General features: G+C 38.3%; 2 protein-coding genes across 2 annotated transcripts in view; one reads left to right on the top strand and one right to left on the bottom strand.

Annotated features, from left to right (window-relative positions):
- Nucleotides 1–4,088: 4,088 nt before the first annotated feature.
- On the bottom strand, nt 4,089–5,509 carry LOC137394526 (uncharacterized). The gene is made up of 2 exons (XM_068081251.1): nt 5,282–5,509; nt 4,089–5,212 (listed from the first exon to the last, which is right to left on the bottom strand). Exons 1-2 carry the CDS (start codon nt 5,507–5,509, stop codon nt 4,550–4,552), a joined length of 891 nt encoding a protein of 296 aa, XP_067937352.1. The 3' UTR covers nt 4,089–4,549.
- A 6,434-nt stretch (nt 5,510–11,943) lies between these two features.
- The window catches only part of LOC137393183 (choline/ethanolamine kinase-like), a 31,908-nt gene continuing 29,015 nt past the window's right edge, over nt 11,944–14,836 (top strand). Inside the window, exon 1 of the mRNA XM_068079623.1 lies at nt 11,944–12,012. The gene's annotated coding sequence lies outside the window, so the exon portion shown is untranslated. The remainder of the gene's footprint in view (nt 12,013–14,836) is intronic.

Raw genomic sequence — 14,836 nt, 5'->3', positions numbered from 1 at the left:
TGGTTAGTGATCATACAACCACATCAATAGGACCTGTGACTACATATGCTTAGTGATCATACAACCACATCAATAGGACATGTGACTACATATGCTTAGTGATCATACAACTCCATCAATAGGACATATTACTACATATGCTTAGTGATCATACAACCACATCAATAGGACATATGACTACATATGGTTAGTGATCATACAACTCCATCAATAGGACATATGACTACATATGGTTAGTGATCATACAACCACATCAATAGGACATATGACTACATATGGTTAGTGATCATACAACCACATCAATAGGACATGTGACTACATATGCTTAGTAATCATACAACCACATCAATAGGACATATGACTACATATGGTTAGTGATCATACAACTCCATCAATAGTACATATTACTACATATGCTTGGTGATCATACAACCACATCAATAGGACATATTACTACATATGTTCAGTGATCATACAACCACATCAATAGGACATATTACTACATATGGTCAGTGATCATATAATCATATCAATAGGATGTATGATTACATATAATCATTCAGTTTGTGAAACTGCCAGGCTTTATACAGTATTCTTTCATAGCTACAAAGATGGATACATACAAAGATGAATACCTTGACATAGATCTCAAAATAAATATGAATTGAGAATTCGAGAAATGCCTCTACCAGTTGATATATATTGCTTGCAATTAAGATGCGATTATGTTATAGCCTGTCCCTTGCTATGCAATTTGTTGGAGCTTTCAATTTTTTATTCCATTGTAAGTTTGAAGGCATTGTTATGAGTTGAAATGGAGAATTTATGTTATACATAACTAATCCAAATCCACGCACAACATCAGTGTTGAAATTGCTATGTCATTTTATTTTCTTTTGATTACGCTTAGTTTGTACACTTTTTCTTAGCTTGTGGGAACTGAATTGATTATTACTGGTTCAGGTACTAGTGAAGGTTAAGCTATTGTAAGCAATACTGATATTTACCAGTAAAAGTTACTTCTTTATTCTATAAGTCAAACAATTAAAATACACAACTAACAAAATTCTAAAATATAATATTAATGACAAAAGGTTAAAATAACTAATGAATGTTACACCATTACACAAAAGATCATCCATTTTCATTTTCTCAATCCGGTACGGCTGCGAGTCTTGACAGTAAAACGAGAGTCATGACTGTCCATAGGTAGAGAGGCTCAGCAGTTGAGATAGCGAAGTCGGAAAGGATCAGCAGTTAAAGGAGCATGAGGCTCCATAGGTGGAGCGAGAGAGAGGCTCCTCCGGAGGCAGGGGAGGAGCGCCTAAAGGCTGGTTCACATTATATCACCTTGTGACGGCGTTCTTCTTTCGGCGTTATTTCTCGATTGTGTGAACCATAAACTGATGGCATTGATGAACGACGCAGGTACGATGGGAAAGTTTGCAGCTGTCAAACTTCCCTGATATTTCACAGAGCATTGACGCCTGTACAACGTCAACCATTTCAGCGACAGTAATTTGTGGTCGCTGATGGTTTCCATTTATGGTAGTTGTTGCGAGACTAGTGTTTCATTCAAGCACGGGAAGACAAAGAGATTTCTTCAGGAAAAAATTAAAAAGGAGAATGAGAACACTTCGCCACCACGGATTATTTCCTGTTGCAAACACAGATGGGTTTGTGATAGTGTGGACATTGTTATCATCGATAATTACCAGTATTGTGGCGTCAACACCGAGATATGACGATATAGCGTGAACCAGCCTTTAGGAGGCGCTTGGGAAAGAGAGAGAACTCTGCAGGCCCTTGGGAAAGAGAGAGAACTCTGCAGGCGCTTGGGAAAGAGAGAGAACTCTGCAGGCCCTTGGGAAAGGAAAACTCTGCAGGCCCTTGGGAAAGAGAGAGAACTCTGCAGGCCCTTGGGAAAGAAAAAGGCTGAATCATTGTAGCTGTTCTCTTTTATAGTTGTCTCGCGTGTGGGAAGGCTAGCCTGTAGGGAGTAGGTTGAATGTGGAGGGAAGGCTAGCCTGTAGGAGTAGGTTGTATGTGGAGGGAAGGCTAGCCTGTAGGAGTAGGTTGAATGTGGAGGGAAGGCTAGCCTGTAGGAGTAGGTTGAATGTGGAGGGAAGGCTAGCCTGTAGGAGTAGGTTGAATGTGGAGGTTCAATGCTTTATGTCAGGTGTGGAAGATATCTTGTTTGCTTAACTCTCCTACTGGTGTAGACATATAGGGTGAGGCTCATAACTTATTCCTGGTATCTAGGTCACGTCTGGCAGAAGATGGCAGATATATATCTCTGTGTACTCAAGTGATTAGTCTTTAATGTCTCTTTGGTGGTTTTCTGGCGAGGCGATTGACCCATTTTCTATGATTAATTTCTCCCATTTTGAGGTTTCTAACTTACTTTTTTCTAATTATTGGATCTTAGGATATCTTTAGGCGTCTTGCAGCGTAGAGATAATATATGTATATCTTGTTGTCTGACTTCACGCTCTGTTAGTGTTGTTTTGGTGATATTTTCACACAACAGCATATAGCCTAATGATTTTATAACTATATTTAATAATGTTGCATAAAAGCTCATTGCGTTCAATGATATGTTTGCTACAGTTTGCAGCAGAAACTGGCTTTTTATGTGCAATAGAAGAGGAGTTATGATCATCGATTTATTGTACACCGAGTTAGGATAACTGTAAGGATGCTATTAAATAATATGCTATAAATCTGCTCTGCAAATTTATAATTTGTGTAATAATATTAATCTATCAGATGCTACAAATACATCTTCCTGAACAAGTGGCTAAACGAACCATACGTACTTATAATACACCCAGAAACAAAAATTAGCATTTTTGAAACAAAAATATTTGCATCGTTTGCTCGGCCAGTTGCATTCTGATTGTGGCTTTAATGAAACAAACATCTTCTGGTTGTCCAATACCTTCCACAATTTGTTCTGAACTCAACTCTTCTTCTGCACTGTTGAACTAGTCGATATTAGCACCCAACAATTTTTTAGTAGAGCCAAACTTTTACGCGCTGCATTTAACACAAATAATGATAAACTTTTAGCCGCAAGGGTACTAAGCACAACTTATAGCCTTAAACTAGTCATGTATACCATGATAAATGTAAACAGTTTTTCATATACATTTAAGCACCAAGACTGCGTTAAACAAGGAATTATTATCAAAATGAGACATTTACTAATTATTATTGTTGCTTTGAAAGTTTGCATGAAAAAAATCGAACAGCTTTGGAGTTAGAAAACAGACTTCGATACGAACAGAAGCAACGAAAGAATTAGTTGTTATTGATGTAGCCGAGTCATTATTAATGCGATTTTGTTGACACTTTTCTACTGATCACTCTCTATTATTGGTTTGTAAAGATCATAGAATGTCAAAGTAGCGATCAAATGGAGATGCCATTCAATTAAAGGGTGGTGCTTTATTTTTCAATCCTTCTCCTATAGTGATGAGAGAGTCAAATAGAGATGACCCTTAATTACAGGCTTTAGCTAATTATGACCCTAATTATGGCCAGCATGTAACACTTTTCATCAACATAGTTCTCTTGCTTTCTCACCATATTATCCGCTATCTAAACAAAGAAGACGCAGTCTGACAATCAATGTTAGTTACTGTAGTAGTTAGAGAGAATTGCTTTATATAACTAGGCTGTTATATTATACTACTATTTTCTTGGTAGCTGGGCTGTCATGTTTTTTAGGCCCACATGTCAGGCTGAGTTCATTACAGGAGCACAGCTCAGCATGGGCTCCGATAGACTCACATATTGACCTTACTCATCGGCTTTGATTGACGGTCAGGTATAATTGCAGTGGCTCAAAACCTGGTCAGTTTCTGGGTCGTTTTGTAGGGGTGGAGCTTAATCCGGAAATACAAAAGCTTTAAAGTTAGTCGAACCACTGTAAACGTTTAGTTGTTAATAAATCGAGTAGTTATCTTTTTGTTTAACAAAATATCACGTAAGCATCTCTTCCAAGCAAATTTTTAATTACAAATATGAGTTCTTTCAGCAAAAAAACAGAGTATTTACTGTTAAATACGTGCACTCACCAAGAAATCCACAAGGGAAAAGCCTCGTCTGCTCTTTGTCCTATATATATATATCGCTGTAGTCGTCTACATGGCCGACTCCTATAGGTCCACGAACTTGTGGCGTGACCTCTCAATGCCGGGCTGGCATACGTAACCTAAGGTCCTGCAATACGAATGGGCACGAGGCAGACACACGCATATACAACATGCCCTTTCTTTTCAAGTTGGTTAGACAGGCGCAATGCCGTACACAACCAACCAGCACAAAAACCTGAACACATTTAAGGAAGATGCGTTGCAGATAAAAGGAACGTACCTTTGATTTGCGCATGTTCCATTGAGAGGTATCGGAACTCTTCCTTAAACACAACCTGGTTCTCCCGGTTCAGGAATCTTCACCGAAATTATCGGCGTCCATCAGGTCTTCATTGGCGACCTCATCGAAACGCATCATCGCCTGGAAACTGGTACTTACGGTTCAGGAGTTAACTTCCTCCCTCAGCCTCAGTGTCCATAATCGGATCTCCCTGATCCTCCTCACTTGTAGTGTCACTGCCAGAACCTGTAGAATTAGCCTCGCCAAAGCTTGGCCCCTTAGGCAGTGCATGAAGCAAAGCCTCCATACTCTCACTTTCGTGAGAGTCTCTGTGAACCGGCTCCCTGTCCAGTTCACTACCACTGGCAGTCACAGGTATCTCCTGCTCCTTCTGCACAGTGTCCATCTCCGTCTCAATAACCTCTACCTCTATAGCCTCAACCTCATCGAACAAATCCTTATGTGCTCTAGGGTCCGAGTCATTGGTTTCATTGGCGTCACTGATGTTGCCATCAGTGCCACTCTCTGTCTTACTGCCTCCGAGAACCTCGGTTGCAGCAGCCCTACTAGTTGGCGCGTCCTGACGCTTGCCCGTGTTGCCACTTGCACTCGCCGGTTTGCCTCTAGTGCTCTTACCTCCGATCGCAGAGCCTGATACCTTCTGGGTAAGCTCGTGTAAGCTAGCCAAGGCTTCATACATCTGACGATCTGCCGCTACCTGTCGACGAAGGTCGTCTTCCTCCTCCTCTAGCTTAGCTATAGCTCTGTTGTAGGCAGCCAAGGCCTCCGCTTTCCTCATGTTGATGTCAGCCCGCTTGGCATCAACTTCTTCCTGGGACATAAAATCAGATCTTATGTTATCCAGGAACGACTGAACTTTATCGACCACAGGTCGCCTTACCTTGGAATTACCTGCCGCAGCCGCGTAGCTGGTGCCACGGTTGGCTACCTTAGGCTTAGGCGCTGCCAAGGCCTCGTCAGAGCTGGTGTTGGCTCTCTCGTCAGAGCCAATCTTTGTTCTCCTTTCCTCCGGCAGTTTCCTTCCCTTTCGGGTGAAGGAGGCCCCTCCAGATGGACACTGAGTCATCAGGTGTCCCACCTCACCACAGTATCCTGCCGACTGCGCCATGTTAAATACGTGCACTCACCAAGAAATCCACAAGGGAAAAGCCTCGTCTGCTCTTTGTCCTATATATATATATCGCTGTAGTCGTCTACATGGCCGACTCCTATAGGTCCACGAACTTGTGGCGTGACCTCTCAATGCCGGGCTGGCATACGTAACCTAAGGTCCTGCAATACGAATGGGCACGAGGCAGACACACGCATATACAACATTTACATAGCTGTTTATCGTAGTTTTTTCTTGTTAAGAATAAATGGTAACACGCTCACAAAACGGAAAAAATCTTCTCAAAAATACACCATTAATTATTCTGTATTCGTTTATATTTGAAGAATAGTTATATATATTTTTAATATGAATACGCTTTTGTAAAGCGGTATTACATAAAATATTGAAAAGTTACGATTATGTTCTGAACAAATAAAATGCATATTAAAACGGTTGTCCACTTTGTTACTATTCTGAGAGCCTAAAATGATTCCATTTTATTTCACTGTAAGTATTAGTATTAGCATCTCGTTAGGCATTGATTGTAAAAATGAAGGCAACAGAAGACATCAGTTTCTTATCTTTACTGTATTTGCTGCAAGCACACACTTTTTTAACAACCAACTTTATATTACTACTAAGTCTCAACTGTAGCACATTTTGAAACAACGACAGTATGTAGCTACCTAAGGAACAACCATTTAATTGTGTATCTCAAATTTCATTTGAACTTGTTACTACAATTGTGCGCTGTCAGTAGCACCGCCAGGCCTAGGCTGTATCTGATCTGTTTGGTTCACAAAAAGTGTAGGAGAGGAGGCAAGGTAAAGCAAGTTTTTGTAGTCTTCTGCAATGCAGGGCAGTTATATTTTTGGACTAGACAGCCTGCCTGTGATCAGTAGTCCTCAGTAGTCAGAGTCGCTTACTGCTTGCAATTTGTCTTAAAAAATTAATTGAAATGCACTGCATATTCATATTGCTTCCAGACCTCAGTGGGTCATCATGTATTCATAACTGACTTTTTGTATTCATCATTTCATCTTCTATATAGGCCTACCTACAGGCCTCCCGTGCCTGTAGTCGGCAATCATGTCGGTAGGTTATCAAAGCCTCGATAGCTGAATGACATGATCGCTGACGACAGTCAACTTTTACGAGGAGCCTGAGGGCCTACCAAATATATTTTTTAATTGCAGTGCATTTAAGCATTATGCCGCTCCTTCTTGCCTCATTGTTAGACGAGTCTGAGCAAGCCATCAAAGCCCATGAAATCGAATATGGCAACAAGTTTTGCACAAACCATGAGGACGGCATATTCAACAAGCATGAAAGATTTTTGGAAGGTAATCTCATATCCTTAAAGCACTTTTTCTTCACTGCCTAATTTGGGATCTTGCGTTGAAAATGAACATTTTATACCTCGGATATTTTAGTGTAACCTTGATGTTGAAGTGTAACCTTGATTGTAAAATGTAGGCCTATGCTTGGTTGTTGTGCAATAGAAGTACATGTCAATAGTAGCTTATATGTTTTTATGCTGCAGTTTTATGAAGCCCTTTTTGGTTTGTTTTTGTACCATGTGATCTATGACGTCACAGGCCCTACTTGAAGCAGAGTTGACACAATTTTCATCAGTTCACTAGCAACTCACACTGGATACACACCATCTACCTCTCAGCAATAGAGGATTACTCTCTATAGACACTCAACTCTTAACCTTAATTTGACGAAGTGGATATTCGTGTATATACAGACATGCAGTGGATTACAATCAAGCTTATAGTGCAGCCTTGATTAGAAGATATACATGGGCTTCAGTGTACAAGCATTGGCATGCAATTGAAATGACATTAAAAATCATTGTATATATTAATAACTACAATCAAGCAAGCAATAAATGTATCAAGCATCATTTACATGCAGCAGTTAGTTCTCAATTGAGTGTCAGCAATCAAGTAAGGCTAAAAACCTACAACGTCTTCAGCCAATGAATCTAAAAAATCTGTACCATGTTTCTTAATTTTAAAATTTTATCTGCTCTAATTTAGCAAGGTGAAGATATTTGGAGAGGTAAGAACGTCACCCATGACAGTCAAGGCTATTTATGTATGTATGGCGAAGAAAAAGAGTATGGCGGAGAAAAAGAGTATGGCTGCATGTACGGCCCTGAAAGACAGCAAACCCAGAAGGAAAAGTACAAAGAACAGCGGAGGGTAAGTTACCGGTACACCAAGAATATTTTACTCAGCCTATTATAAGGGATATTTTTGGACAGCAAAACTCGGTCATTGTATGTCCAATATATTTAGACAGGGCTATCCTTCCATGTCTTTGCAAATGCACAGATAGTATAGTATGGATTTTACATAGAGATGATAAATAATATTTATTACTTTTATGGATTTTAAATTGTTTTATTTCTGAAATAGCTATCTTGTAACAAAAGCATGCGTGCACATTTATATTCTTGTAAGCCAAAATCAGAGAATGCAGTAAATCTAAGTCTACACTACTGTGAGGGTTGCGACATGTCTAAGCTGTATTCGATACTTTGCTTTTGGTCTCACAGTACATCAAAGTTCAAAAACATTTTCTCTTATTTTAATTCATCTACACTCTCACAGAAATTTGGTAGAATTGCAAAGAAACAAGGACTTGATTGGATTGCTCAGATACCATATCCTTGACCTAATAGCCAGTGAAGTTTACGGCAATCTGTCTAATTTTTCTTGAGAATTTCTCATCCCGAGGCCTCACACATGCGCCAGATAGTATTATATCGCAGTTAACACCTTTGGTTAAACTTGGACGTAATATTTTATTTTACATTGAATATTTCACACCTAAAATTTGCAAAAACAATCATTAAAAGCAAGATAAAATGAATGCTTATTTTGGAGCCCTGGCAACAAGGCCTTTGTTTGAACTCTTTTTCCAATTTGAATTTAGTTAGATTGTGCCCACAAATATAAATATGCTATACATGTGCATAAATTCATATATGTTGTCACATGGTGTCGATATACATAATTTACGTATTGTTTATATTTTTAGTCACAGAATCCAACAAAGAGACCGCATCCTCAAGACAATACATCTGATAGTAACACGGAGGTACTCACTCACATAACCAGCAATAAAATTTTAGGCAAATCGTGCAATATTAATTATGGTTAAATGTGGAATTTCATTGGTAGGCGGATCTTCAAGCCATTTATAGCCCTAGATTAGTAGCTAGAAAAACGTGAAGTTATAGTAGGATAATGCAGAAGAACCCCTTGTGTAGGCAGGATTAGGTTTTAGAAACAAATTATTTGCTGCTAACTGCGATATTTGTTAAGTTGCCTGTTCACACCCAGCCAAACGTTCAATGCCTCGAGCATTCTGATTTATAGCTCAAGATAAGGAGGAAACGCAGTGCTTGCTCAGGACGGGTAGGAGTAAGAGCAGAGGCTATGCGAGCTTCCATAGATGTGGGGAGCATCTACGAAACGCCACAAACGACAGCATTATAGATGTAACTCAGACACCTGATGTTACTTTCATACCTAACAGTCCGGTGAGTGGTAATATTCAGTAACTCAGTTTTAAAATTAGAACCCTGTTGCATGATGCTTTCGTGTCACTTTAGTGTAAGTGCTCAGTGTCTGAATTGGAGAGAGTTGTGCAGTGATGCTCCCAAATCTTTGATTCCAGATTTGTAAAGCATATCAAATCGCTGGCATGCGTTTTGCTCCAAATCAAATCACTTAGAAGGGTGACTGCTCAGCTTTCAAATAAAATGAAATTAAAACCATCATCCACTATGTAATTGATGGTTTTAATTTGATTTAATTTACAAGCTGGGTAATCCATTTTTATGGTGCTTTGATGCCAATCTCATGATTGGTGATTTGATGTGATTTGCAAATCTCTAATCAGGATTAGGGAGCATCTCTGGAGTTGTTATCAACTCTTTGAGAAATTGATAACAAGGTGCCACAACACCATCCGATTCATAGACTGAGTACTTGGACTAATTTCGCTGTTGTCTTCTACAAGTCAACTCTATGGGCTAAGTCGGTTGAGCAATGTAGGATTGGGGAAGATATATGAAGCCAGGAAATAATTGTGAAATAAAACTACTGTAAAAACAGTAATAAAGTCAGGAACTAGCAAAAGCAGATTTGCCCGGTTCTTTGAGATCGCCAAATTAACTTCCAGTTAATCACAATGTCCAATGTAACTTTCCAATCTACTTCATTAAATTAACAAACAATATTCCTGTCAAAGTCAAAAATCGTCGCAAATAATGCCACTTGAATACTGCATTCACAGTACTTTACAAGTTCAAGGAGATGTAAATACACATGCTATGATTGTTTTTATTTTAGATCAAGGATCTCCAAGAGGAGTTTGCAGGGAGTAAGAAATGACAGAGCAAAAATGCTTCCTGAGGCTTTCTAATACATGCAATATCTAGATAGGCATAGAACAAGTTTGTTCCCTATAGCTGTGGGTGAACTGGCAATGAAGGAAGGTCACGCCAGAGGGCATCTGGCGTGCCCTCCATTTCATTGCCAATTTATCTGCAGCCATAGAGAACAAACTTGTTCTAGATAGGAATACTTTTATATGCAAAAATCGAACTGTTTAAGCTTGTGCTGTGCTCAATTTTGAGTGAATATATTGATCAAATTAAAACATACCTGCATACATAAAACATTCAGGATTTTCAACACTGATTTTTTTTTAAAATAACCCAGACTTATATTCACTTATTTTTACATATCTACATGTAGTATATGTTGCCCTTTTCTACTGTGTTATTCTGTTCTCATTTGTGCTTGTTGAAGGCCTTTTATGGCTTTGGTGCTGATGTGGTAGTAATTAAGTTATGTGCAACAATTTCTTTTTATATCAAATAAAGTAAAATTAATAAACTTTACAATTTATCATGATAGATTCGTCTGATAACTGAAACAACCTACTTCCCATCATTGTTCCAGTGGTCCATCACCAGACATTTTGTCATTGCACATCGACTTTTCAAACAATGTATGTTGTACAACGTCAGCAATGCCAATAGACATACATCATGCTAAAGGTTTTGTGTGTGCTGCCCTCTGATTTTCCAGAATTGGCTACATTGTGCTTGTGAAGGTAACGGGAAAGCTGCTAACAATGATGCACAACAATTGCCACATGCATTATTTATATTGGAGCAAGAAAATACATCATGCCAACAGTAAGAAAATATTTTTTGCCCAACAAATCAAGAAAATTTTTTTGGTCACACAATGCTGTACATAAATAATAAATATATAAGCAAATTGACAAATGAATACCTACAGAGTGCGGTCATGTTCAAAATCTAAATAAAGTTAGTTGTTGGAGATGTCGGTGTTTGCAGTAAAGATAAGATAGACTAATGTCTTCTGTTGCCTTTTCACAATCTTTGTTTTACGATACGCTAACATAAATAGTTACACTAAAATGAAATAGAATCTTCTTTAGCTCTCAGAATGGTAGCAAAGTAGACAATTGTTTCAATGTGCATTTTATTTGGTTAGAACATAATCACAAATATTCAATAACTTATATAATACCGCGTTACATACATGTAAGTGCAATCATATTACAACGTATGTAAGATATTTTTCATACACGCTGTATAAACGAATACAGAATAATTAATGATGTATTTTTGAGAAGATTTTTTCCGTTTCGTGAGCATGTTACCATTTCGTCTTAACACGACAAAACTACGATAAACAACTATGTGAATACGTTATGCTAGTTTGATGAAATATCCCATACTTTTGATTAAAGATTTGCCTAAAACGATGTTTATGCTTTATTTTGTTACAAAAAATAAAAAGATTACAGACTCAATTTCTAACCGACTAAACATTGGCACTTGCTTAAAACCTCGTCGCTTAGTGCCGACAAAACATTTGCATTTCCGGATTAAGCTCCACCTCTACAAAACGACCCAGAAACTGACCAGGTTTTGAGCCACTGCAATTATACCTGACCTTGATTGACAGGCTTCTAGAGAGTGTGACCTTGAGAAAGGTTAGAGTACTTAATCACCTAATTACTCAGATAAAAAGCAAACTTTGAACATCCGCTGATTTTTGCTCTTGATACTGTGTTGATGAAATTTTCGTTGGCATTTAGTCAAGGAGTAATAGGTCATGGTGTTATCACGTTATTTATAAGTAATGAAGAGTGATAGGTTGAAGACGAATAGTACTTCCAAGCTTCACATATTGATTATGGATTGCCGCGGAAGAATAAAGTTTGGCAATACGCCAGCCAAGAGAGGACAGGCACGAGCATCACGCAATCTCTCTGAACAGCCTGCGTGTTCGCTATCAGCTGATGCGTTGCATACAGCCACAGTCCATGCTGATTGGCTGAGGCTATCTTCAGTTTCATTGCAGTAAATCAGTACAAATAGCGATAGGCAGAGTCATAGTTCACGAGTGAGGGGAAGCCGTCGTACCGCAAACCACACTTTCAGCACCAATTTGGTAAGTTAAAAATGATAACTAGGTCGTCTTGTCTTTGATAAAAGTTGATATTTTTAGTTAATTCAAAGACTGCTGTCAACCGACTCCGAATGGCGCTGTCAAGGTATGCTAAATGTGTCGTTGGTGGAACAGGGGTGGAACACCACTATTAAGCACTCTCACTGTTTGGGGTGCATGCATATACTAGTTGAAGCTTGGTTGGCATGCCAAATTAAGACAAAACTTAACTACTTGACATTACAAGAACTACTTGTGGCACTGGTTCAGACCTACATGTACTTATGCGATGATTTGATATACTACATGCTTATTACATGGAGCTAGAAGTTATCCTATATCTTTTCAACCTCCTTCTGGTAATTGGCAAAAAGTAAATGCGGTCTTGCTCTGTTTTAGTCGCTATGTAAAATGGTTCCATAGATTTTCTGGTATTTTTGTTGCCAAGCTTATGGACTTTGGAGGAATGGTAGCTTGTTACATAGTGTTTTGGAGTTGTCTTTTACTGTCAAACCATAGCTCAATTCAAACACCGCAGTTTGCTGACATTATATTGTACTCTACCGACGTGCATGTGAGTGTATCTCGTATTAATAGTTCACGCTAGTACTAACAGCTCTACTCCATGGTATACAATAGTAAGTCCGTAAATACGTTGTGAGGTAGAATATTATTGTGTGGACATTATTTCATTACTGCTGTACTACACATTTTTATTGATGTTTTACCTTGAGTTGAGTTTCATGTCACACAACACAGTAATTATACATTCTTCACTTTTGTTCACTTCGCTTTATCCTCTCACCATCTTTATGATTAGAATAGATAAAGCTGTGTTGAACCACAACCGATATAAAAGCACAAAATTATAGCTTATCATTAAATTGTTGATATACTGCAAATTTATAGCCTCTGTCACCAAACCATGAAATATCATTATACTCGGAGCTTCGAGTGATGAGTCCCATAAAGATATATGCAGTTGATGCTAACATCAGCCAGTGCTAAGGTACCACTAGTGTAGGGAAGGACAACTACCATGGTCTGCCTGCCTTTCTTCAACTGCCATAAATAAGTAAACCAGGTGTGAAGTTTGCTCAAATGAATCAAGTTATGCAGATGTACACCAGGAAATGATTGGCTATATATTGGTTTGTTGCACAGCCAGCTAGATGCAGATTTAACAATTTGTTTCCTTGATGGAAACATTAGCCATCAAGCAGAAGAGTTTAAATACCAAGCATTCCAAGCTGGCATTTAAGGGTATTAATAGAAGTATAGAAGATCTTGGGATAATCTGATAGTTCCCTAGTTACCAATCTGTCCCTAGTTACCAATCTGTCCCTAGTACCAATCTGTTCCTAGTTACAAATCTGTCCCTAGTTACCAATCTGACATTCAGCTATAAATTTCACAAAGTACAGTCAAACATGGATAACTCGAACTTCAAGGGACCGAGCAAAAGTGTTCGAATTATTAGAGCATTCAAGTTATCAGAGCACTGTCACAAGTCCATATATTTACTTATTTATTAGTAGATACATGTACATATACAAACTATAATATAAATCAAAAGCACAAATGGCTTGTTTCAAATTAAATGCTTCTAATGTAAAGTTTAAAACGTTTTCATGAAAAAGTATAGAGATTTTTCTATCACTTGAGATTGGTTTGTTGTTTGAGGTGATGTTATTGCCAGGACGTTTTTCAGATTGACATTGGCAAAACTTGATCGTTGTTGAAATGCTCAAAAGAAAAGACATTTTTTTCTTTTGGGGTTTTACCCACGATCAATTTTGCCGTTTTTTCTTGAAGTTTATGCAGATTACCTTACTTTACCTGGGATTCGTTAAGAGCAACACTCCGAGGCAGTTCAATTAGAAGTTTTACGAGGTTTTACGGTACATTCTATATCACTCACGCTTTTTTAATAGATACTTATTGAATGTACACACGTATTCTGTGTTTAGGTCAAACGATGAATAGTTTTTTGTAGCTCAGACAACGTATACGTTTAATTACAACATTTTTTAAGACGTTTTAAACATTCAACATTCCGACGTTGATTCAACACGGAATCAACGTCGGAAAACTATTCATCACGGGCTAGCCGAGTCACGCACTCAAGGATTTTCGCCACGCACATACAAAACAACATGCGATTTTTGTTTTGTATGTGCGTGGCGAAAATTCTTGCGCGCGTGACCCGGCTAGCCCGTGCTATTCATCGTATCGCAGTATAAATCAAATTTCACCAAACTTTTAGAAAAGTCGTTGACAAAAATATTTTGCCGATGGTGGTAATAACGACGCTTATGAATTACGAAAAGATAAAGTTTACCTCTATGGCTTTGAATAAAGTGATTTTCTAAAGCGAAAACAACCGTTTCGGTAGCTGTTGGGCAAAAAAACAGTTCGAATTAACAGTGTTGAGTTCGAGTTATCTATAGCAATTTATCATTACGTGGGAACGGACCAAAGGAAATGTTCGAATTAACCATGTGTTCGAGCTATCCGTGGACGAGTTATCCATGTTTGACTGTAATTTGATTATTATTGATTATTAATTCCTTGACAATTTGAGTCAACATGTAACTGGTTTCAACCAGTCATTTGATGACATGTAGAAACAATTGCTTATTATTTGGCATTTCTACATAAAGACTCAGCTTAGCAGCATGGCGTACCATAGAACTACTAAATATGGCCTACCATAGAACTACTAAATATGGCCTACCATAGAACTACTAAATATGGCCTACCATAGAACTACTAAATATGGCCTACTATAGAACTACTAAATATGGCCTACCATAGAACTACTAAA

Source organism: Watersipora subatra, chromosome 4 (assembly GCF_963576615.1).
Source record: "Watersipora subatra chromosome 4, tzWatSuba1.1, whole genome shotgun sequence".
NCBI lineage: Eukaryota > Metazoa > Bryozoa > Gymnolaemata > Cheilostomatida > Watersiporidae > Watersipora > Watersipora subatra.
This window is presented reverse-complemented; position numbering and strand designations above follow the sequence as displayed.

What these genes read in the sequence shown, in the direction of transcription:
- LOC137394526 (XM_068081251.1), bottom strand. Translation starts at nt 5,509, where the DNA reads ATGGCGCAGTCGGCAGGATACTGTGGTGAGGTGGGACACCTGATGACT. An exon ending in CTGCGGCAGGTAATTCCAAG is followed by an intron (nt 5,213 to 5,281) that starts GTAAGGCGACCT and finishes TTTATGTCCCAG; the next exon opens with GAAGAAGTTGATGCCAAGCG.